General features: G+C 44.1%; 1 protein-coding gene across 2 annotated transcripts; it reads right to left on the reverse strand.

The window, feature by feature from the left end:
- Positions 1 to 5,832: 5,832 nt before the first annotated feature.
- On the reverse strand, positions 5,833 to 17,956 carry tmem168a (transmembrane protein 168a). Of its 2 annotated transcripts, none has more exons than XM_076051790.1 (6): positions 17,850 to 17,956; positions 16,477 to 17,449; positions 15,511 to 15,792; positions 14,584 to 14,726; positions 10,090 to 10,367; positions 5,833 to 7,834 (listed from the first exon to the last, which is right to left on the reverse strand). In XM_076051790.1, the coding sequence occupies exons 2-6, from the start codon at positions 17,323 to 17,325 to the stop codon at positions 7,278 to 7,280; spliced, it is 2,109 nt and encodes a 702-aa protein (XP_075907905.1). In that variant the 5' UTR covers positions 17,326 to 17,449; positions 17,850 to 17,956; the 3' UTR covers positions 5,833 to 7,277. The 2 variants fall into 2 exon arrangements, with proteins under 2 accessions (XP_075907905.1, XP_075907906.1); XM_076051791.1 differs by lacking the exon at positions 17,850 to 17,956 and adding an exon at positions 17,637 to 17,843.
- Between the last annotated feature and the right edge of the window lie 5,967 nt (positions 17,957 to 23,923).

The raw sequence follows: 23,923 nt of genomic DNA on the forward strand, positions 1-23,923 counted from the left end.
ACACAGATCTAAAGAAGCTCTCGCGGTGTAGGTACAGAATAAGTCTGGGTGCAGAATCGTTCCGGGCGGAAGTGACTGCCGATACGGCAACTCCATTGGGACAAACCTCTACATCGCGGTCGAACGTGATATATGGATAGATCGCGGTACATTTACGTCCTAATAGAGTTCCGTATGTGACGTCATTGGCAGTCGCCTCTGTCCGGTGGGCGACTGCCAATGACGTCACATACGGAACTCTATTAGGACAAACTACATCGGTTGATTAAGCTTTTTTTTTTTTCTGTCAATCCCTGGCGTATTTACGGTAATTTTGTTTGTATTAATGTTGTATACACGAAATTCTCTCTCTCTCTATCTTTATGTATAGATATACATACAAGATAAATCAAAATACAGTTACAAAAGTAGGTATTCAACACACACTATCTAAGTCTCTATCTATCTACATGTATATATACACACATATATATATATATATATATGTACATTTTTGACCGTGTTCTATCCATACATTACGCCCGGAACGATTCTGCACCCGGACTAATTCTGTACCTACAGGGGCACTGAAAGAAGACTTAAAATACAGAATTGGGATGGAGTGTATGTACATGATGTAAATATAGCTTGTGATTCATTCATGACGCTACTGATAGATTTGTATGAAAAACACTGTGCATAGTACTGAGTTTGTACTGAGTATTGCCAAGAAAAATGGTATTGCAAAACCATGGATGACTAAGGGCGTATTCACACCTGCCCTGTTTGGTTCGAACTAAACCAAAAAAGTCCCTTTTGCGAACCTTTTGGGCTGGTGTGAATACAAACCAGCGAACTCTGGTGCGGAGCAAACAGCAGGTCCGAGACCTCGCCGGAGGGGTGGTCTCGGTTCGCTTCCAAATGAACCATCGGTTGATGTGTGAGATCGACCGCACCGTGGCTCGAACCAGTTGTGAAATCACACACTATTTTACACGTAACAGGCTTCCGTAGCCACAACCATTATGGGAAATGATGTTTTGGTTAGCATAGTAGAAAGTTTAGTAGCACGTCATCGGACCGTCAGGCGAACATGAGTCGCGGTTCAACGTGGAGCAATGAGGAGACGCTTCTTGCCAAACGGCTTCGTTGTCGCAAAATGGTAAACATCTCCTCATAAAATCGACGTTGTATCAAAAGCTTCTGATGCTCCAAATTACCTGCAAACGCTTGTGTTTGTGTGGAAAAAACAAACAAACATGAGCACAACGAATGCAGCACGCTGGAGATCCACGATTGTTTCCGTATTTTACCGTGTTACCCCGCCCCGTACCGTTTTGTCCAATGATTTGCACGATCTTTGCACACGTGTGGCTTTGTTGCCAAATCCTGGGACTCTTGCGAAAATTGCAATGTGAAAAGGAACCGTACCCAACCGAAAAGAAACATTGTATTTTGGTCCGGACCAAAGAAAGCGAACTAAAGGACTTTCCTGGTGTGAAAACGCCCTAAAGGACTACAAAATGCCTACAAGAAGAAAAAATATTTATATCGATATTTTTTTTAAACTAAGGTCAAAAGAAGCAGAAGACAGATAAGAAATATAAAAATAAATTAGTATGGATAATAAAAAGGAATACTATGCCGATTTACTAAATAAAAATAGAAACAATAATTGATAGTGTAATAAAAATTGATAAAATAAAATCAGCTCTTCCAAATTATTTTGTGAAAAACAATTTTGACATTGATGACAAAACAAAAATAGCCAATGGTATTAATGATTTGTTTTGTAAATGTTGGCCCTACTCTTTCAGCAAACATACCAACAATAAAATATAATGCAGATGAAAACACAGTAATGGATAATGTGGATAGTGTTTTCTTAGTAAGGGAGAAAAAGAAGAAATACTGAATATTGTAAAAAAGTTGTGCAAGTAAAGGATCCACTGATTCTGTAAATACGGATATGATATTGGTATATAATTGAATTTGTCATTGAACCATTTACATACATTTGCAATTTATCATTTTCAACTGGGGTATTTCCTGCTAATACGATAATATGCTTTTTCCAACTACAAACCAGTATCCTTGCTTCCACAATTCTCAAAAATATTAGAAAAACTTTTTGTAATCAGGTTGGACAATTTCATAGACAGATACAATATTTCCAGCAATAGTCAGTATGGATTTAGAACTAATCACTCCACATCAATGGCTCTTTGGGAATTAACTGAAGAAATATCCACTGCAATAGATACAGTGGCTTGCAAAAGTATTCATACCCTTTGAATTTTTCCACATTTTGCCACGTTACGACCACAAACATAAATAGATTTTATTCAAATTTTATGTGAAAGACCAACACAAACTGACATACAATTGTGAAGTGGAATGAAAATTATACATGATTAAAATTTTTTTTTTTACAAATAAAAAACTGAAAAGTGTGGTGTGCAAAAGTATTCAGCCCCCTAAGTTAATACTGTGTGGAAGCACCTTTTGCTGCAATTACAGCTGCAAGTCTTTCGGGGTACGTCTCTACCAGCTTTATGCATCTAGAGACTGAAATTTTTGCCCACTCTTCTTTGCAAAACAACTCAAGCTCAGTCAGATTGGATGGAGAGCGTTTGTGAACGGCAGTTTTGAGATCTTGCCACAGTTTCTCGATTTATTTTAGGTCTGGACTTTGACTGGGCCATTCTAACACATGAATATGTTTTGTTTTAAACCATTCCATTGTAGCCCTGGCTTTATGTTTAGGGTTGTTGTCCTGCTGGAAGGTGAATCTCCGCCTCAGTCTCAAGTCTTTTGCAGACTCCATCAGGTTTTCTACCAAGATTGCCCTGAATTTGGCTCCATCCATCTTCCCATCAACTCTGACCATCTTCCCTGTCCCTGCTGAGGAGAAGCACCCCCAGAGCATGATGCTGCCACCACCATGTTTGACAGTGGGGATGGTGTGTTCAGAGTGATGTGCAGTGTTAGTTTCCCTCCACACATAGCGTTTTGCATTTAGGCCAAAAAGTTCAATTTTGGTCTCATCTGACCAGAGCACCTTCCTCCACATGTTTGCTGCGTCCCTCACATGGCTTCTGGCAAACTGCAAACGGGACTTCTTATAGTTTTCTTTTAACAATGGCTTTCTTCTTGCCACTCTTCCATAAAGGCAGATTTGTGCAGTGCACGACTAATAGTTAGATAGTAGATAGTAGATTCCCCCACTTGAGCTGTGGATCTCTGCAGTTCATCCAGAATCACCATGGACCTCTTGGCTGCATCTCTGATCAGTGCTCTCCTTGTTCGGTCTGTAAGTTTAGGTGGACGACCGTCTCTTGGTAGGTTTCAGTTGTGCCATTTCCAGATGATGGACTGAACAGTGCTCCGTGAGATGTTCAAAGCTTGAGAAATCTTTTTATAGCCTAAGCCTGCTTTAAATTTCTCCACAACTTTATCCCTGACCTGTCTGCTGTGTTCCTTGGACTTCATGATGCTGTTTGCTCCCCAACATTCTCTTAAGAAACCACTGAGGCCATCACAGAACAGCTGTATTTGTCCTGAGATTAAATTACACACAGGTAGACTCTATTTAGTCATTAGGCCTTCATCAGGCAACTTCTGAAGGCAACTGGATGAGCTCAGAGAAAAGGGGCTGAATACCTTTGCACACCACACTTTTCAGTTTTTTATTTGTAAAAAAATAAATAAAATCATGTATAATTTTCTTTCAACTTCACAATTGTATGCCACATTGTGTTGGTCTTTCACAAAAAAAAATCCAATAAAATAAATTCATGTTTGTGGTCGTAACGTGACAAAATGTGGAAAAATTCAAAGGGTATGAATACTTTTGCAAGCCACTGTAAGAGACAGTCTTTTCTCAGTGTTTTTCAAAAAGGCTTTTGATACCATTGATCATACCATACTTCTTAAAAAACTGAGAAATATGGTATCAGAGGGGTGGCACATGGGTTTCAAGTTATTTAGAAAATAGAATGCAGATATATGATTCAAAATCTGAATCGCAATGTATTCAGTGTGGAGTACTTCAGGGGTCGGTCCTCGGGCCAAAACTGTTCATTCTGCATATTAATGATTTTGTTTATGTATCTAAACTGCTTTAATGTGTTCTGTTCGCGAACAATACTACTTTTTACTATTGTGGAGAAGATCTAACACAGGTGTTGAATGCAGTTAAACAAGAATGTAAAAGAATAAAAACATGGTTTGATGTAAATAAATTATCCTTGAATCTTGAAAAAACAAACTTCATGATATTCAGTATCAGAGGGAGAGACACTGGTGCTTCAATTAATATAGATACTATTGAAATAACGGAGTAAGGGAAACAACATTTTTGGGAGTCATTTTGGAATAGAAATTGTGTTGGAAATTACATTTACAGTATACAAAGGTAAACATCTCAAAGACAATAGCTAGGCTACACAAAGTAAAGAATTTACTGGATAACAAGGCATTCTACATTTTATATAACACCATGATGGTTCCATATCTGACCTACTGCATTGAAGTATGAGGAAATGCCTGTAAAACACATACTCAGTCAATTTTCATTTTACAAAAAAGAGCAAGAAGAATATTTAGTAGAAAACGATATAGAGATCCAACAAATCCATTATTACCTAAGTTAAAATTGTTGAAATTTCATGAACTTGATTATTCTATTCTTCAAATTATGTTGAAGGCTCATAAAAAAAACGTTGCCACTCAACATTCAGAACCAAGATTCAGGACAAAATTGATGGAACGTTGTGTTTCTGTAAAAGGAATCAGCTTAAGGAACAATCTGAGCCAAGAAATCAAAGAATCCAAATCAAACATTACATTTAAACAAATAATTAAAGCTATGTTAAATAAATACAATGAAATATGTTAGCTATGTTTGATTGTCATACCATTGCCATTTGTTGTTGTTGTTTGTACGGTATTATCTGAATTGTATCTTCGGAATTGAAAAGGAATGTGACTGTGTTGGCTGGCAGCTCATTTCTGGAGACAAAGGGGCAGAAATAATAACATTAGTCTTATTTCTGCTCCCTTTCATCCTAGACAGGACAACATTTGAACTCATGTTATATATATATTTTTTTCTTTTATAAAGAATGAAATAAAGAATAGACAAATGATATCTTTGGAACGTCATCACAGACAGGAACATTCATAAATATTACCAGGACATTTTGTCGTTGTTGCTTTGTTTTGTTTTTTGCATCCGTTGTATTATTTATGGTTCAATATTAGATTGCAGAAAAAGGTCTTGTTCCTGCTCCTTTTTGAACATGTACATCTTTATTTGAATGATGTACTTGGAATGTTATACAGATGTTTGATAACTCTGATCTTGTTTGTTCTGTTTCTTGAATGGACCTACATGTACATACATGTTCTTATTTCATTTTTTCCACATAACAATGAACTGAATAAACACAAACATCACATGGTAATATTGCTGACGTATCATGAAATGTTTCATATTGCTTTTTTAGTGACTTTTAGGACCCAGAGGAAGACTTGTGATCGCTCATGTGCAAGTTAATACGGAACCAATACACCAGTTCCATGGTAAACATATTATGGTACAAGCAGTAGTTTAATTTTTGGCAATAAGTGGTGTTTCTTCTATTCTATTCTTGTTCTAGCTAGTCAAAGAACAGTAATTTACCATTGGAGCGTCTCCTCGAAATCTTGGAACATGTCTTCCGAAGAACTTTGCATCAGACATTCATCGGAAACAACATCATTCCAAACTAATTCCCGAGCTACTCAGGCTACACTGCTGCTAATTTTCTAGCCAGGTTGAGCCGTCAAGTCAGAATAGTCGAAGTAAAACAAGGTGCTTTCTTTATTTTTATTTTCCATTTTCAGGCAGAGTTGGAGGGAGGCACAGGGAAACAGCATGCCACCGGACCCTTTGGGACACATCACAGTGAGACGCTTCAAGGCAGCATTGCGCGGAGGAAAACGCGGAAACAAACAAGCGAAACATAAAGAAATGGGAAAAAGGAAATAACACTATATATTTTGTGGCAGTCTGACTTTTGGACCTCAAAAGTTTGGCTCATCGTCAGCTGTCGACAGGAAGTCCCAGGCTCCTCCACGCTAAGGCTACATGTGAGGTCCTCTGAATACGAAAAAGACGTGACACGCACATGGACAGAATCAGAAACTTATATTTAGGGTGAAAGCAACATTTTGTTAAGGCACTTAAATGTAAAACTTTAATGTTCTTCTGACAAAAAAAGCAGTAAATAAATGCAGTAAACAAGAAACAGGAAATGTATATAAAAAAAATACTCCACATTTGGTCTTTTCTTCAACTTAATCACTCTTATAAATGACGTGATGTCATTCAATGGAATTTTTTTTATTTTTTTATTTATTTATTTATTTATTCATTTACTTTTTAACCCCCTTTTACATTACATTATGACATTCATCAGATGGCATTGGCCTCACAAATGACCCACGTTGTAGAATTTCCAGCAGTTACTGTTGCAACCATCAAAACCAATACTTTCCTATTGTTGTTCATTTGTTAAATAAAACCAGGCGACATAATATGAATTACAATACGTTCGAGCTAGAAGATCCCACATTATACCAAAGTTCAGAATTATTTTTCAGCCCAGAGCTGCAGAGCAGCTGCACATGATGCATTATCCCCCCCCAAAAAAGCAACCCAAAAACATACTGAGCCCTGTGTTTGCAGCCTCATACAAAAAACATGGTATTAGAACAAAGTGATGCTAAGTCTGTCCCACATGTTTGTAAGGGGATAAATAAAATGAGGCGGTCTCAGGGGGTGAAGTCAACACTTGGCTGGGAGCGTTCGCTGTTCCCATCGTGACATCACAAAGGGTGTGATTTCCAAAACTGTGTGCATTGGGGAGCAAGTGAAGCCGTAGAGGAATGACTTTTGCATATTTGTTTGAAGAGATACGTTGTAGTAGTCGTCGTCGTCATAGTAGTAGTAGTTGTTGTTGTTGTTGTTAGAAATCGGTGTTTTCGCATGATGTGGGACCTTTCATTTTGTTTGGTGGATCGAGCTATAATAAGGTGTACAGATCTATAAACGAGGCCTCAGCGTACTTTGGTGCAACACGACGCAAAAAACAAACAAAAACCCACAAACACAACCTCCATCATCCCGACACCACGTTCTTTTTTGACTCCTAGGGCTGAAACTTGGCGGTACGTCTGAGCGAGCATTTCCCTTCCCGTGTGGTTGCAGCCGACCGTCAACCACCGCGATCGGCCCGCCGCTCCTCCGCCCTTCACGAGTTGACCAGTTTGATGCCCTGCCCCGTGTCCAGCACGGCCGGCGGGAACCAGGCCAGCTTGCAGCGGCGGAAGCAGCGCAGGCACACGGCGCACAGCCAGAAGAGGCTGAGGCCGCAGCACCAGTTGGACAGGTGCACCATGGGATACGTGACGCGGGGGAAGTGCGTCTTCCAGTGCTTGGCGACGTCGCTGCCGGTGGGCAGGTGCAGCGTGTAGTCGGCCCAGCGCTTGGACACGCCGTAGGCGGCCGCCACCGCCGCCCTGGCCTGGCCCGGCTCCGCCCACTGGGCGTCGCCCCGCGGGCTGCAGTTGAACTCCACCCACTCTGAGGTGAAGTCGCCCAGCAGGGGGCCGTCGCCGGGCGCCTCGGGGTCGACGGCCGGCAGCTCGGCGCCCTGCACGGCCACGTGCACGCCCTCGGCCCGCCGCACCTCCCTCACCCAGGGCAGCGAGTTCTCCGTGTCCAGCACCACGATGAGGCGCGAGCACTGGCCGCTGTTCTTCTCCTTCCACAGCTCCAGCAGCTGGCCCAGGTGGAGCCTCTCGCCCCCTGCAGTGGCGGCGGAGAGAAGCACACCACACTTACACACCACTGCAACTATGATGCTTTCTCTTTCGCATTGGGACTTCTCGTCTGTTGGTCCACGCGAGTGGAAAGATAGGTCCTTTAACGACGCTACAGAAGTCCTTAAAGGTCCCGTGTGTAATATTTGGCTTGATTAATGATTCTTATCTTGGTAAAATCTTAATATACTGCCCACAAATGCATTAATGAGCATAATGGAAGTGCAATAAAAGTCATTTGGTTTTCCTACCCTTAGAACGGTTCTCACACATGGATATAAGAATATACATAGATCAAAGGTTAGCTGCCATCTTTCACCATCATATTTCTAAGGAAGCCTGGTGTGGAATTAGGGTGACTCCTCGCATCTTCAAATAAACCCACAAAGAAGAAGGTGCACGAGGTGTCCAGGTTTGGATGCGCAGGCGATTGTAGTTCACTGGCAAGTTCAGGACGGGGAGAGAGAGAGTGAAAGATGCTGCAATCTAAAATGTAACCACTGGATGTGGCTGTTTCTTCTTCAAAATCCCTGAATATTATAATATTATTACACGCTTAACCTTTAATGCTGCGTCCCTCCTCCTCTTCCACCTTATTCTTCTTCTTACTTGGAGTTCGCTGATCTTCATCCACAACCCCCCTCTGTAGATCGCTGCATATTTAGCCTTGTGTTTGCAGCTCTCTTGCAAAATCACTAATCATGGCGTGTGTTTGTGCCAGGCTGGTGGAGAGGCAGAGCAGGAGAAGAAGCAAAAGGATGGACTTCTTTCATTTCTCCTCAATTCAAATTTTGCGTTTCCTATTAAATTGTGGGATCATTCGATTTTTGTCAGAGGGAGAAAATGCTTTCAGTCGGAAGCATTGTGCTAAAAGTCCGATTGTTCTTTTGTCTGCGGCTAAAAGAAATGAATATAGCAAAAAGTCAAACTCAAGAGCTCGAGAGCTGCTGCCGGCTCGGTGTCTCATTCAAGGACGAATCAATAGGACACATGCTGAGTGATGGACACAGAGCCCCCCCCGCCCCCTCTCTTTAAGAGAGGATCAGACCCGTCGACTCTGACTCGCAGGACTGTCGGCTCGTCTAACTGCTGTTATCATGACCTCGGTTAACGCACAAAAAAAAAAAAAATGTAATTACTTTACTGCAACCACAAAAAAAAACAATTTAGTGGCCAAACTCAATCGTACAAAGGAAGGAAAAGGAAAAGAATAATGACCTCTGAGTGACCCAACACATTTGTACCTGCACCGATCGAAGACGAGGAAACAAAAAACAAAAACGTGGGGAAAAAAACAACTCTTATTTTAAAAGGGTCATTTGTTTTTTAATAGAATCATCTTTTACGATCGATTTTGGAAAAACACAAACAGAACCTTTCCCCATCAATTTGGTTTTGCTCAACTGAAACATTTTTATATCACATTCTTCATAGTTAACTACGATTAATCGCTATTGAATTGCATGTGTGAAATTCTGTTATTTTGCATTTCAATGCAGTTTTAACCCCATAATGTAAAGTATTTCCTACCAGAAATCGGCCGGAGGGCCAGACTACGGCTTAGTAAGAGGGACAAAAAGGCTTATGATGGGCGTGCCAATGAAGTGCAAGCCGTGCAAGCAGTCCTCCATGATTGTCGACAAGCACTGCTTCTCAGCTGTTATTTACTCCCATTCAGAGCAATTTTTTTCATCAAGATCAATTTTACATCGTCCATCTTGACTTGACAACAACTCCGGTCTGCCTCTTCTCTCTCTCGCTCTGTCCCTGTTTGTTTGTGTGTTTCGACACCCAAAACCCCACCCCTGCCCCATTGCCAGCCCACTCTGTTGCTGTTGCTCTTGCGTTTGTTTGTTTTCATCTCTCCTGCACTCTGTTTAGATGCTGACAAATACAGCGTACACAAATATAATCGCATTTCTCAATCGCGGTATTGCATTTTGAAAATTTTAACTTTGAAAATTGCTTTTATTTTTGAAGATTTATCGGATTTCTCGCGTTTCTTTGAGTGACTTCCTGTCCAGCTTGACAGCTTTTGTGCTAGCGCACATAATAGACCAGACGCCGAAATGATCGCTGCGGCTGAGCGCTGCTTTGCGTCAGCTCTGACCACGAAAGGAAGCGGCTTCACGTTTGAAATGCCATTAAAAAAAGACGCATCAGGGATCGCATTTCACTCATCGTGATTAATGCGTTAACGCTGACGGCCCTAACGTATACGAATGAATGAATGAAGCTTACCGGCCAGAGCCCAGGAGCCCGTCCCCTTCTGTGTGTGGCCGCTGTAGAAGACCAGGTAGGTGTCGTGGCGAGGGCCGTCCTCGGTGCACAGCTCCAGGAAGGCTCGCAGCTTGGCCTGCAGGGCCTCCAGCGTCACGCCGCTGGTGGAGTAGTCGCAGCCGAAGGTGCGCACCATGTGGTGGGAGAAGAGGCGCTGCACGTTGTTGAGCATGGCCGTGGAGCGCAGGTTGAGCTGCTGCACCTGGTCTGGCGGCAGCAGCGTGGGCTGGCCGTCGGGGCTGGGGTGAGGGTGGGGGGGCGGGGAGGGGTGAAGAGAACGTGAGACAATCTTTTTTTTGCATGGTCGATCCCTGCACTTGTCATTTCACTGCACATCCAGCATAAGCATGTGACCAATAAAGTTCCTGAATTTAAATCTTGCATAGACCCAGAGGGTGGTGGTGGAGGTGGTGGAGGGGCAAATCACCGCCGAGGTGAGAAAAGACAGCGAGAAGCGAGGTCGAGGAGTGCCGGGGGCAAAGTGAGTCGAGGCTGCGGCGGCAGCCAATCAGGGAGCTCCTCCCCCTCTCCCCGGCCTCTGGGCGCGTTTGATCTCGTCTCGACGGAAGTGGATTCGAAATCGATGCGTCTCTCATTTTTTCATCTTGCTCTTTTAAAACAGCCGGCAAGTAAAAAAAAAAAAAAAAAAGAACAAAACTTGATCATAAAGAAAAAAATGAAAAAAAGAATTGACAATTTCTGCCTAAAACTTTCTATTTAAAACTGTCCACGATGATGCGACGAGGCGGCCAAACGGTTCACACACCGACAACATGCACAGTCGGAAGCAAACGGTCCTTTCATTTCCTATAAGATCGCAACACAAACTCAGTATTTGTTGAAGTCACCCCCACCCTCCCCCATCCTGCTCTCCAAAGCAATCCGACCGCTTTCCCCTCCCGCGTTTGACCCTCCCTCCCCCACACCTCTCTAATCTCCCAGTGGCGCTCTTGACATTGTAAAAAAAAGAAAAAAATGATCTGCGGCTGTCAAACGACCCGGCGTTGCCTCCCCCGTCATGCGTCGCGCCCGCGGGCCTCGATGGAACGTGGGCCGGCATCCTGACCCTAACCCCCCAGGTGGGTTTTCAGGATGCCGGGTGGAGGAGGGGTGGTGGTGGGGAGGGGGGGGGGTTAACAGCGGAATGCTAACAAGGTCCTGGCAGAAAGATGGACGCGGGGCAGCCAGCCGGTGTTTTTTCCGGGAGATTGAGACGCTGCTGGGAGAGTTGCCAACCGTCCCCTAAAACACAGACTTGTCCCGTATTTGACAATGAAATGGTGCGTCCTGTTTTGAATGGATACCGGGACGGGGTTAGTTCCATATTTCTGAGTTGCCTTGAACGTAAATTCACTTTCGGTGCAAACTCACGTTTGTTTCCATAGAGTTTGCGTTCAAAATCATAACCTACGTAGCTACAGGCAATGCCACTGCGCAACCCACTCACAACACTGTGGACTGGCAGTGCAGCTTGCGTAGAGTGGGCCATGAATCAGGATCGCTTGTTCCTTTCAGCTTTATTCATCTAATTCCTTTGTAAAAGCCATCCATACTGCATTTCATTGATTGTTGTGTACAAATATGTTCAATTAAAAGATTTCCATTTTAATTGAAAAATAAAATGGAAATCTTTTTCCATTTTAATTTGAAAAAGAAATTAAAATTGAAAAACATTTTCAATTTCACATAGTATATACTCACATATACTATGTGAGTATGTAGTTGACATAGTTTGAACCGGTAACAAAGCAGTTCAAACTACGTCAACTACATACTTTTTTGAAACCCAATTTTAAGTTATGATTTACCACGACTGGCAAGCCACTGGCCTGTGATGGTCATGGCCCCGAGCACTGAGAGAGGGAGGCCTCCTTTATTTTTCTGAATGAAAATTGGCAGCGCTATCTGCCAGACTTATTTTACTAAACTCCTGCGGTGGCTAACGGCTAACGGCTAACGGCTCAGGCTGAGTCACTTAGTATGCCGAGTGCAGAAGTGCCGGGCGAGCGAGTTAGCGCAGCGAAGATCCCTTAAGGGTGCCAACATTAGCAGCATGTTTATGCACCGTGATTGGCCTATTTATCCAGTTGGGTTTTTTTCCTGCTAACTGAGGAGGGAGTGAGGGATTGCGTTTGTCAAACGGCCAGAAAAGAAAAAAAAATGCAGACGGAAGAGGGAGTCTGCCCAGTGTGTGTTTGTGTGTGTGTGTGTGTGTGTGTGTGTGTGTGTGTGTGTGTGTGTGTGTGTGTGTGTGTGTGTATGTGTGTGTTTTCTCGTTTTCTTGTTACGACTGCGTGGGCCGGGATTCGGAGAGTACGGAGGCTGTCAAACAAAATCACGCTCAACCCGCAGAGCAGGAACGACGAGCGGGCGCAAAGCGCTCTGCCGCCGCCGAGTGTCGCAGATTAATTACGTAATTAAAGAATCAGTCGGTCGCTGGAGCGCTGGGACGATCATTAGACGAAGCGACTGCGCGAGTTGTCGGCGACTGGTTGTTTCTTCACATTTTCAAATAAAGACTGGAAAATGTGAAGAAACAGACCGAGACGCCGTAAAGACCTGAAAGGAAGAGTGTATTTAGCCCTCTGTTTGCAGCCTCCAACCAAGACGCTGGATGTTAGCTTCACGCCGGAGCCGTCGGACCTTCCAAGTGTTTTGCGAGGACGGGGGCTGGAAGACAGAACCTGGCCAGGGGGTGTGGCCTCCAACCTGGGAGAGGAACATTTGAGGCCCTTTGTGATGTCACAAAGGGCTGATCTTAAACCTCGCACTGAACCGGACATGCGGAGGGGAAACAGAAAAACCAAGGCCGACCGAGGCTGGGACGAACACCTGGCACGGGGTCTTTGACACTAACCTGAGAGGCGTTGTTTGCCCCTTGTGACGTCACAAAGGGCTGCACTTTAACCAAGACCACAGTGCACTAGGGATGCACCGATCCGATACAGGGATCGGTATCGGATCCGATATTGAATAAAATTCTAGATCGGGTATCGGTGACAATGAGCCGATCCGATGGCCCGATCCATAGGAGCACTTCCGTTCTGTGTATTTCTATGCTGTGCGATGCGAGTGACGTCTGCGACAGAGCAGCGGCCGTGCGGTTGACGCAGTTGACACGGTTTTCAAAGTGGAGGGAGCGAAAGGATCCGCCGTCTGGAACTACTTTACATTTCCTCTGCCATCAAACTCCACGGCTACGTACAATATCTGCACCGTTAATGTTCCGATACACACACTGGAGGACGTAAAGTATGTCAAAGCGTTTTACAACAGCTATCGGGAGCTCCGGCGTTTCCCCTGTGTCACTTTTGAGTTCAACAGCACACTGGCTGGATGAGAGTTTCCTTCCACGCAGTGCAATGTTAAATGCAGCGAACTTTCGTGGATCACACACCAGCGAGGCAATTGCCGCTAGCCTGAAGGATATGTTTGACAAGTGGCAAATTCCATGTGATTCTGAGGGACAATGCCAGCAACATGAGAAAGGCGATGGACAACATCGGAGTGCGTAGTGTGGGCTGCGTCGCACATACAGCTGGTAGTCAACGAGGGACTTCTCTCACTGCCCGCTGTGAGTGATGCCGTTGCATGTGAGAAAAAAAAAACACGTTACCGCTGACTTTATTTTTTATTTTATTTTTTACCAAGCTATTGAGGCTATTCTGTTATTCAGCTGGTTTTATAATGGGTGTTAAAGTTCTGTTTGCACAATTGCACTACACTAGCTGATTGCTGTTTACCTTGAATATCTGCCATTCAAGCTAATGAAGCTTTTGTTTTGTTACTCAATTTCAGCTCCTTTACTATTTATTTCACATTACACTTTGAATTCCTAATTGCACTGACTGAACCATTTTAAGGAGGGTTTGTTCCCTTTTCATGTTGTTTGACCAAGATAGTTAAGTTATAGTTTTCTTTTTTTCTCAGTTTCAGCTTCTCTTTCATTTTACATTTTGTGTTATATACTCCTAATTGCACTGACTGAACAGGGAGATATTTATTATATTTTTTTTGTTCATGTTTGACTTTGACAAAGCTAGTGAAGCTATTTGTTTATTTTGAATTACTGTACTGGTACACAGTATTAAATAAGTTTTTCAGTAAATCTGGATCATTTTATTTGTTTTTAGAAAATGAGGAAAGTCTGACATTGCCTTGCACAAAAAGACAGTTTTTTTCTAAACAACAAGACATAATTTGTTAGGTGATTCAATGCTGTTTTTCTGTATCGGTATCGGATCGGTATCGGCCGATACTAAACTTCAGAACTTCAGATATCGGTATCGGAAGTGGAAAAAGTGGATCGGTGCATCTCTACAGTGCACAGAACAAGTGTCAGACGCAAAGGACCGACTTCTCTTGGCAAAGTGAGTTTTCTATTAGAAAAAACAGGACCTACAAAAATGGATTTCCCTTTGTGGATGTTTCTGCATGCGTGTCAGTCGTCCTTACCTGCAGTAGGCCGTGGGGATGACCAGCGCGTAGCCCACGCAGGTCCCCCCCAGGCAGCTGCCCAGCTCGTGGAAGAGGCCGTGGGCCAGCGACTCCAGGGGCAGCACCACCAGCAGGGCGCTGAGGAACAGGCCGTTGGATGGCTGCAGATCAAGAGCAAAGAAAAACAACCCCCCGAAAAAAAACTGAATAATCACAGCAAGAACCGACGTTGAACGATCAAACTTCCTCTCACACACTTGGTGCAGACAAACAGAGACAAATCAAACGTTCGACTTGTTTGCTGAACTTTTCCAAAGTCACACAATGACTTTTTTTTAGGTTCTCCCACGCCTGACTATTATATTACAGGGTTGAAAGGGTGACAAATAGATTTTAGTCACAACAAATTGTTGCGTTTCCATGGAGGCTATTGAGAGAAACGGATGGCGTATTCAAGTTTTAAAAAAAATATAATAATTTTATTAAAAATGCTTTGATGCAGAATCTAGTGCAAGTCCACAAACCGCAAACTCCTCTTCCAGATGGGCCGCATTCATCGTTAAGCTGCGCAGAATGTCGATGGATATGTGCGTTTGCATGCTCCTTCTGAAGATCATAGCTCGTGCACTGTAGATTACAGCTTTATCGCAGCTGCAGCAAGCAGAGACACGCACAAAAACAAAGAGCAAAACACGCAGACAGATTTTTGCAGCCGACCTGGAACGAGAAGCGTTGGGGCCCGCGAGACTCTTGCAGGGGTGAACGTCTAATGGGCCTAAATAAGTTATCGCTGCTCTTCATGCGAGAAGATAGGGATACTAAAGCGCTAATTAAATTGGTTCTGGATGAGTACAGAAGCGCCTCAGCTTGAGGACACGCCGCCTCTGGTGTCAGGCTCCAGAGTTTTTAAAAACACGTGAGAAAAAGTGTCTCTCTTCCGCCTACCTGCCAGGACACGGCGCCCAGCACGGCCGTGGACATGAGGCTGAAGAGCACCAGGCGCTCCGAGATGAGGCAGAAGTGGCGGATGCCCCTGGAGGCCATGACCTGGTCCAGGCTGCGGCCGCGCCTGCCCGAGCGCTGCGCCCGCCACGCCTTCTGGCACTCGCTCAGCTTGGTGTGGAAGCCCCACACGGTGATGAGCAGCACCACGTGGCACACGGACCAGAAGAGGCCGAAGAGGCAGAAGCCCGGGATCACCAGGTACCAGAGCTCCAGGTCTCCCAGCTGAAGGAGGGAGGCAGAGAGGCGGTGAGGTCGGCGCAAAACCAACAGGGTCGCCTCGTTTAAAGCTGGAAGTCTGGAGGCAGCCAACTGTGTTGTAAGAATTTTTTTTTCTTCATGAGCAGTGTGAGTCCTAACAGGGGGCCGCAGTCTAGTGTGAAGGGGCTTTTGAAGCAGAGACTTCCCCCCCCACCCCCGGAAAGAATCCGTTTTTGGGAAAGTTGAAAACAAATCCTCTTTGCACGTTTCTGCTTCATTCAGGTGCAACGCATGGAATCAGGACAGAAACATAAGCTGGTTTTCACACTAAATTCAAGTTCAAGTGACCCAGTTTCAATTTTTTTTTTTTTCCTCACAAGTGGCACAGATCAGATATGGAAACAAAAGAAAATCGGATTTATGGCCCCATTCGTATGTGGAATTAATACAAGGGTCACACGTATATGTGTAGGCAAGTAGATGTAGGCAAGAACTAGAGGGAAAAAATAAGAAAAGAAGGAGAATAGAAAGTAGCTATTTTAGTATCAAGGCCTTAAGAATAAAATTGAATAGAGAACAAGAATTTGGTGCTTTGTTTGCGAAAAAAAAAAAAAAAAAAAAGAATCCTTGGCAAATTCCTGTCTACAAAAAGGTACAATAGAGATGTAAAAGGCCAGAAAAGAAATTGAAACTTCATTTTCTTTTTACCTTGATGGCAGCCAGGATGAAAAAGGCCAACTCGATCAGACTGAGCGGCAGCAGCGAGAGCCTCCGCCACACCTTCCCCATGGAGAGCACCGGGTACCAGCGCTCAGTGGGGCCCAGCCCGCTGAAGTACACGTCCAGCACGGGCTCGCACAGCAGCCGGCCCAGGTAGCAGCCAAGGGCGAAGGGGTTGGCGGCGACGCCCAGCGCCTTGAAGAACACCAGGGCAGTGACCAGCGTGAAGCACGCCAGGTTGGGCAGCGCCAGGAGAGACTTCATCCTCAGGTCCACGATGAGGGCGCCCAGGGCCACGGCCAGGCCCACGATGGCCACCGACTTGTGGAAAACCATGGCGGTGCTGGCGATGGCGAAGCCGAGCAGCTCCAGCAGCTCGTCCGACGTCAGCAGGGCGGGCTTGTGGCGCAGGGAGCGGCACACCCGCTCGGTGGTGGCCCACACCGCCTTCATGACCACGCTGGCCAGCAGGAGGTAGTTGGCGACCAGCTCCTTGACGTCGGCGTCCAGGGCGGGGCTGTTGAGGAAGCAGAGGAGGCCGAGCAGGAAGCCGAACCACAGGTGGAAGAGGCTGAGGCTGGCTTTCTCCATGCCGAAGTAGTAGTGAAGGATGCAGGCGATGGCCAGCACGAAGAGGCCCAGGATGAAGATGACCAGGATCATGGGCTCGTCCGTCACGTACCAGCGGAGGTACATGCCCACACACACGGCCACCAGGAGGTTGAGGCTGGACAGGTAGCCCAGGCAGCGCACGGACGTGAACAGGTCCACCTCCTTGGGCCGGCCGCGGTCGGCGGAGGATGAAGTGAGACCCTCCTCCTCCTCATCCAGCGCCATGATGTCTCTCACAAGGGGAGGGAGGGAGCAACTCGTTCAAGTGTTGCAGAGGTCGGCTCACTCTTCCTCAGTGGGCTCTTGGTGAGCTTTGGCGCCTTTTGATGACATCGTTCAGCATCAGCCCCTGCAAACAGTCAAGCCCCAGACTGAGTCAGTGTTTGGATGATAAAACCCTTGAACGTCGTTGTTCCACGAGCCTTGACGATTCATTTTCTTATAACGTGGAATGAAAAGACAGTTAGCTTCTGCCTCCATCATTACAATGAAGTCAGCTCCTAAATACCGCGGAAACGCCTGTGAGAATGTCAAACCTGTGTTCGTTAAACGTGGAGGGGTTGCCACTTTGTGACGATGTGGCAGCACATCCGGAAGTTTCGCTAACTTAACTTGCCGTTAGCCTCCCTGACAACTTGTCGTTCACGGCTTTCGCGCTTTAATATCGACGGAACAAGCAGCAAGTCTCGGATGATAGAAAAAGCAGCCGAAAATATAATGCCTTGTTTTTCGGCGTAAGCGTTACTTACATGATGTTTGTTTGGATGACAGCACCTCTAACTTCCGGATTCCCTCTTACTACGGCGGGTCGTAAGTGTCAAAACAGACGAGAGTCGCCTTGACGCGAAAAAGTCACTATGGCTGTTCTAAACATGTAATAGTTCAACTGAAACGATGAAAACTAACTGCAACTATTAATTAAAACGAGTCCCAAAAAGTGTAATTCTTCACCTGTTAACACAACAAACTAAAGTTCCACAGTTATTTGTAGTTATATTTTAAAATGTATTCATAATTTTTAAATATAACTATTTTTTATTTCTTAATTTTGTGATCTAAACTGTCATAATGTAATCTGTAACATGGCTAATGATATGATAATTAAAAGAAAAAACATGGACAGCATTACTCAAGTACCTCCCACATGCTACAAAAAATTCTGTTGGTTAATAAACTTACATGAAAGTGTGTAGACTATTTTTTTTAAATGCATCTGAAAACAATTTTTAAACGGATATTTACAAACATATGAAGTATATGTAAATGGCAAAACACTGCATGTCATCATGTCGGCTATGTATAAAAAAGTTTTATTTTAGGATTTCTATCCTAATGATTGTCAATCACTTGCTTTAATCAAATATGGTTTTTCATAACAAACACGACATGGATTTAAAAAAAAAACTGTAAAAGAAATAATTTACAGTTTTTCAAATGATAACAACAAAAAACTTCTGGCATGTTAAAAAAAAAAATGCAGCTGAAAAAAACAAAGCAAACAAGTTTGCATCCACACAAACCAGCTGCCCTGTGGGATAAGAATCCTTTTAGGGCCTTACAGATTGAAGGCACGTTAAAGGGGTTTTTCAGGATTTTCTACTGATACAGTTTGATCAGGAAACATCAAGAAGCAGGCTTATCAAGAACCCAGAGGGTTTGCCCTAGCAGCGCAATGCAATGCAATGCAATGCAATGCAATGTGTGCATTGTTTATGCTTGTTTTTCCTCCCCCATGAGTCTGTGAGTGTTTCATGTCCACATGGGTGTGCGTCGCTTTGATCAGTGACAGAAGGCACAACCGGGAATTTGCAGTGCTCCAGTCCCCTGGACTGCTTGCTCACTGGATACGCTACATGCTTATAACAGTGCATATGGCTGAGCATGAGATGTAAACACAGGCATGCAAAACGATATGTTTGTCCTAGCAGAGGTCTTTAAATATTAATTGAGCAGAGGAATACATTTTGAATGCAGGATCCCAATAGAGACGGCGTTTCTGCGTGACAGCATTTTTTTTTTTTTTTTTTCAAAGGGCAAACAGTGCGCAACATACAAAAAGTCTTCTGCTTCTTGTAGCAAAAACCTTTTTAAGACCTTTTACATCAGTTTTATTTCCACTTTTATGTTAAACAGGACATGCATAATTTACTTTACAAACATATCTAAAAAACTGGTCTCCACTTTTTGGAAAGTGTTCAAAAAGTCATGCTTCTGGAAATCCGTTGCAAAGGCTCACAAAAACCTCCCCAGTGAAGTCTTTGTTTGTTTTGACCCTTTTCACCACCTCATTTTGGTGCCCCCCTCGACATGCCAAAGGTCTGACAAACTATCAGCTTTAACAGTGAGCTGAAACTACAGGAGGCCGCATTCCTAGAGAAAATCCTACCACCGAGAACCTGGCGAGAACCTGGGTGCTAAAATGATAATAAATCATTGTGGATATGTTGGATTCCGGTGGAAGTGTTTCTCTGCTGAGCCGCAGACCAGGTGGAACATATTCCACAAGGACCCTCTTTCACAGTGAGGATCAGCTTTGTACTTTGAAAAAGAGAAGCTTTCTGACGCCAATGACCGAGAGGCCACGGAGCTTCTGTTAATTCCCCTTCAAATATTAATTTGTCCCGGCGCGAGGATGACGATAAGTAATACAACAAAAGGAGACATCACATTTATTAAGTCAGTCTCAACAATTCTTTTCATGCATAATTAAACGTGATTAATCCTCCAAATTTTGGATGGTGGGTGCAGCCGAGGTAATAATGAGGAGCCGTTGTCGCTGCCGAGCAGCTCTCACGACCACACTCAGGGAGATGCGGCAGATATATTACGGCGTCTGAAAGGTTAATGCGCTGAAAAACAGACACGCACATAGAAAGTTGGTGGATAATGAGACCAGTGTGAAACGATGGGGAGGAGGTCTGCGTGAGACGGTGATGAAAAGGGGGAAAAGGAACGTTGGAAAAGTAAAGCAGACGGGTTGGGTTGAATTATGCAGAACCTAATGTCAGACTCACCTTCTGCAACACGCGGCTACGCAGGTGGGTTTCAAATGCGAGAGCGAGTGCCTTCTTTTCTTTTCGAGGCAAGAGCCGACGCTGAATAGCAAAGTTTTGATTTTAGCGCTGACAGGCCTTGACTCCGAAGCGCCATCCCATTTCAAAAACCATTTGAATCCCAAAAATTGTGATCGAAACCTCAATATCTCTTTTGACTTGACTGTTAAAGGTCCAGTGTGTAATATTTGGCTCGGTTTAAGATTTTCGTCTTGGTACGCGCTTAATATACTGCAGTACAATAAATGTAGTTCTGTTTTCTTACCCTTAGAATGGTCTCAAATATGTATAAGAATTTACAAAGAGCAATTACGGTTTTTCTCCCAGTTAGTTACCATATTTCTAAGGAAGACCAGTGTGGACAATCCAGCTCGCCTGAGAGCACATTTCGTAGTTAGGGTGACTGCTCGCATATTAATGGTTCAAATAAACCAACGAAGAAGAAAGTGGATGAGGTATCCAGGTTTGGGTACGTAGGCTAATGTAGTTCAATGGCAAGCTTTGGAGAGGGAGTGAGGGTGAAAGAGGCTGTAATCAGAAATGTAACCACTTGATGTTGCTGTTTCTTCTTCTTCAAAATCTCAAAAAATGACACCCTTAACCTTTAAGAAGGAGCTGTGCGTTCGACGGATGCTTCAGCTGTTTTTTGCTTTGCGACATCAATAATCGCGAATGTGCAATTTTTAACAATAGTTCCTGATAGTGGAGCAGTGTGCACGATAGTTTGGAGAGGTTTTTTTTCAATGAGACTTTTATCTTCACAGAGAGTAGCGCCACACCCAAATTTCAGAACAAAATACGACTGTTAGCTAGCGGCAGGAATGACACAATTGAAAAAGAAAGGAGGGGACAGAGTTTGCCGACTTTTGCTTTTCTTCTTCAGGTGAGTCGTCCTTTCTTCTGAAACTGATCCACAGACAAAGGTTAATTTAGAGTCGCTGTCAGATACAAGCGGGGACACGAGCGAAAGCAGCTATTTTTCTTCCTTCTTCTTCCCTGACAGCAATATTCATAAGGGCCTGAGCTGTCTTTTTTTTTCTTTCTGTGAAGCAAGGACGAGAAGCGGGGGTGGGGTGGGGATAAATCCCCTCTTCTGCTGATTAATGCTGAAAGGAAGTGAAATCCACCGCTCACAGTCACTTCCTGCTCGAAAAGCAAACTTGTCTTTCGCGACCAATTCAAACAGCCATAACTTGGCTTCATCCCCGCTGTCAGGCCAACAGAAGGCGTTCGTCAAGTCACGGCCGGTGAACAAATTGTTTGGTTAGAGCGGGCGTGATGTTTTTTTTCATCTTTCTTTTAAAGGATGGGAGCCACGGTGTCGTATTTCCCCGTAAACATCAGTTTGCTTGATTCTCAGCTCACATCTGACGAACTTTGAATACAATGATCGTACATCCCTGATCTAATTTGGAGCCCCCTTCGCCCGAGATCGCCGGTTAAAGCCGAGATGACTTTTTAATCACCCTTTTTAATACAAAAAAAGCAAAACTCTGACGCATTAATTGTGCCTGACGAGGAGAAAATTAGCAACCCAGAAAATAATGAATCTGTTTGCGCCGCGGTGAGAAATGACTCCAAGTCAACTCCGCGCCATCGACATCCAAAATGGGCTTCTCTGAGCCCGAGTGATCAACGGGGCACTGATGGCAATGGCACCGCTCATTAAGCCGCACGCTGCTCCGCAAGAACGAGGGATTTGACTTCTATCTCGCTCTCGGGCCTTTAATGCGTAATTGGCGCGGATTAGTCAGCGGTTTTGTCAAGTGTGCACGACCGCCGGCGTCCGGCAGATGGATCAGAGGCGGCGATCTGCTCGCTCTGTCTTTGTTTTCCCGCGGCGCAGCGCCCACGCCGATGCGACAAAAAGAAGGGGGGCAGAGGGAAAAAAAGCGGTGGCCTTTCCAAGAGGAAACGGTTGCCAGAGAGCCGGGCGGCTTACAGGAGTCTGGCTGTGCCTTCTCAGGTTTAACAAATCAGCATCTGTTGGCTGGTCTGCCCGCCAACAGCCCGCCGGCTTCCGACCTTGAAGACCACGGATGGAGGATGAGAAAAAATAAAAAGGTGCCCGGAGGCACGAAGGGAAAAGCACGGAATAGCCCGCGCCTGAACCAACACACACACACACACACACACACACACACACACACACACACGCACACACAGCGATATTGCACAGCAGATGTTTGATTGGACGCTGGAGTGTCATTTAGAATGAGTGATTCAGGGGGTGATATTGTTACACCTCATGCTGCGTTTGGGTCCTTTGATGCTATGTGAGGGAAAAGCATTTCATTTTATTTCCCCTGAAAAAAAAAAGAAATTCCAGTTTTTCCATTTTTAGCCCTTTGTTTGCAGCAACTTCTAGCTAAAGCCGCTAAACCCCAAGATTTTTAATACAGGTGCAATAAAACAGTTATTTATCAACACTTTTAGCACTTATTCATTTATGTAAGTGATTTGTATACAATCCAAGTGTCCATATAGATGTGAATATTTCTTTTCCTTTCTTATTTTATAAAAACATTTCTTTATTCGTATAATTCATATGATTTCTTCATCTTCTCTTTACACTGTATATGCTGCTGTAATCATGCAAGTTTCCCCAATGTGGAATAAATAAAGGCCTTCTATTCTATTCTATTGGAAACACGCAGAGACGTGATAGTAGTGGACTCAGAAACCGCATCCAAAATCTGGGAGCTTTTGTTCTGGAGCGCGACAACTTGAGCAAAAAAAAAAAAGATTTGTTTTTGTTCTGATTTTGATGTTTCAGATTTTTTTTCTGTCACGTGTAAGCACAAACAATATGATACGGCTCGCTGTTGTCGTCCACCACACTTATGCAAACCTTCAGCAGGAAATACTCGTGGCCGCCCGAGAGCGACAGCTGAGCAAAGAGAATGACTCACACTCCAATTCAGATACACGACTGACTCAGTGGAGATGCGCACTAAGGATTTGTCTGGGGTGTTTGTCACTTTCTGGTTGTTGCTGTTTTTTTCTTTTCTTTTTCTTTTGCGGCGATGTTTAATAGATTACAAGGCGAATGAGGCAGAAACGCATCGTTCGTCCTCTGGTGTAATCAAGAATGGTAACGAGATCTGGGGAGGGAGGCAGTAAAATCATCTCCCGACATCGCAAACTGAAGTGTTTTTATTAGTCACCCATTGTGTTTCCACAAAACACACTGTGCAGGTTTGTTTACTTCTTTTTTCTTCCTTTAGTCAACGTAGCCCGTATGGAATAATGTCAGGTGAGGGTTTGAGGGGTAGAAATAGGACACAAAACACAAGACAGTTTAGGCAGAACTTTACTGAAACTCTCCATTTGTATCCAAACTTCATATGAACCACACACTTCCCGGTCCTCCAAGGCGCATGACACCCCATCAACCAATCACAGACTAGACCTAGACCGTACTGAGACTGTTCGATTAGCTTCTTCTTCTTCTTCTTCTTGTTATTGTTATTATTATTATTATTATTAGTGCTATTTTGACTAAATATGTTCCACCTTGCAGCTCGGATGAAGCCCGGCCAAAACATCAAACCTGTGAAAGTGGGATAATGATGAGAACTGAGTTAGCATCAATCCTTTCTGATGAAACAAAACTCTGCATAGACACAAAAAAGAGGCAAAGAACTGAATGAGTTGACTTGTGATGAAAAGCTATATTCTTCTTACTGACTGGATTTAAACCCAAGTTTGACCCACTCATCAGAGGAGCGGAGTGGTTTGTTAATTTTGTGAAGCCGGGCTGGGCTGCT

This window comes from Nelusetta ayraudi, unplaced genomic scaffold (genome assembly GCF_046127955.1).
Source record: "Nelusetta ayraudi isolate G7.1 ecotype Tasmania unplaced genomic scaffold, CSIRO-AGI_Nayr_v1 ptg000135l, whole genome shotgun sequence".
Classification (NCBI taxonomy): domain Eukaryota; kingdom Metazoa; phylum Chordata; class Actinopteri; order Tetraodontiformes; family Monacanthidae; genus Nelusetta; species Nelusetta ayraudi.

Coding starts and splice junctions, on each gene's coding strand:
- tmem168a (XM_076051790.1), bottom strand. CDS start 17,325: ATGGCGCTGGATGAGGAGGAGGAGGGTCTCACTTCATCCTCCGCCGAC. Junction 14,727..15,510: donor TGGGCGCCGTGTCCTGGCAG/GTAGGCGGAAGA, acceptor CTTGATCTGCAG/CCATCCAACGGCCTGTTCCT. Junction 7,835..10,089: donor GGGCTCCTGGGCTCTGGCCG/GTAAGCTTCATT, acceptor CCGCCACTGCAG/GGGGCGAGAGGCTCCACCTG.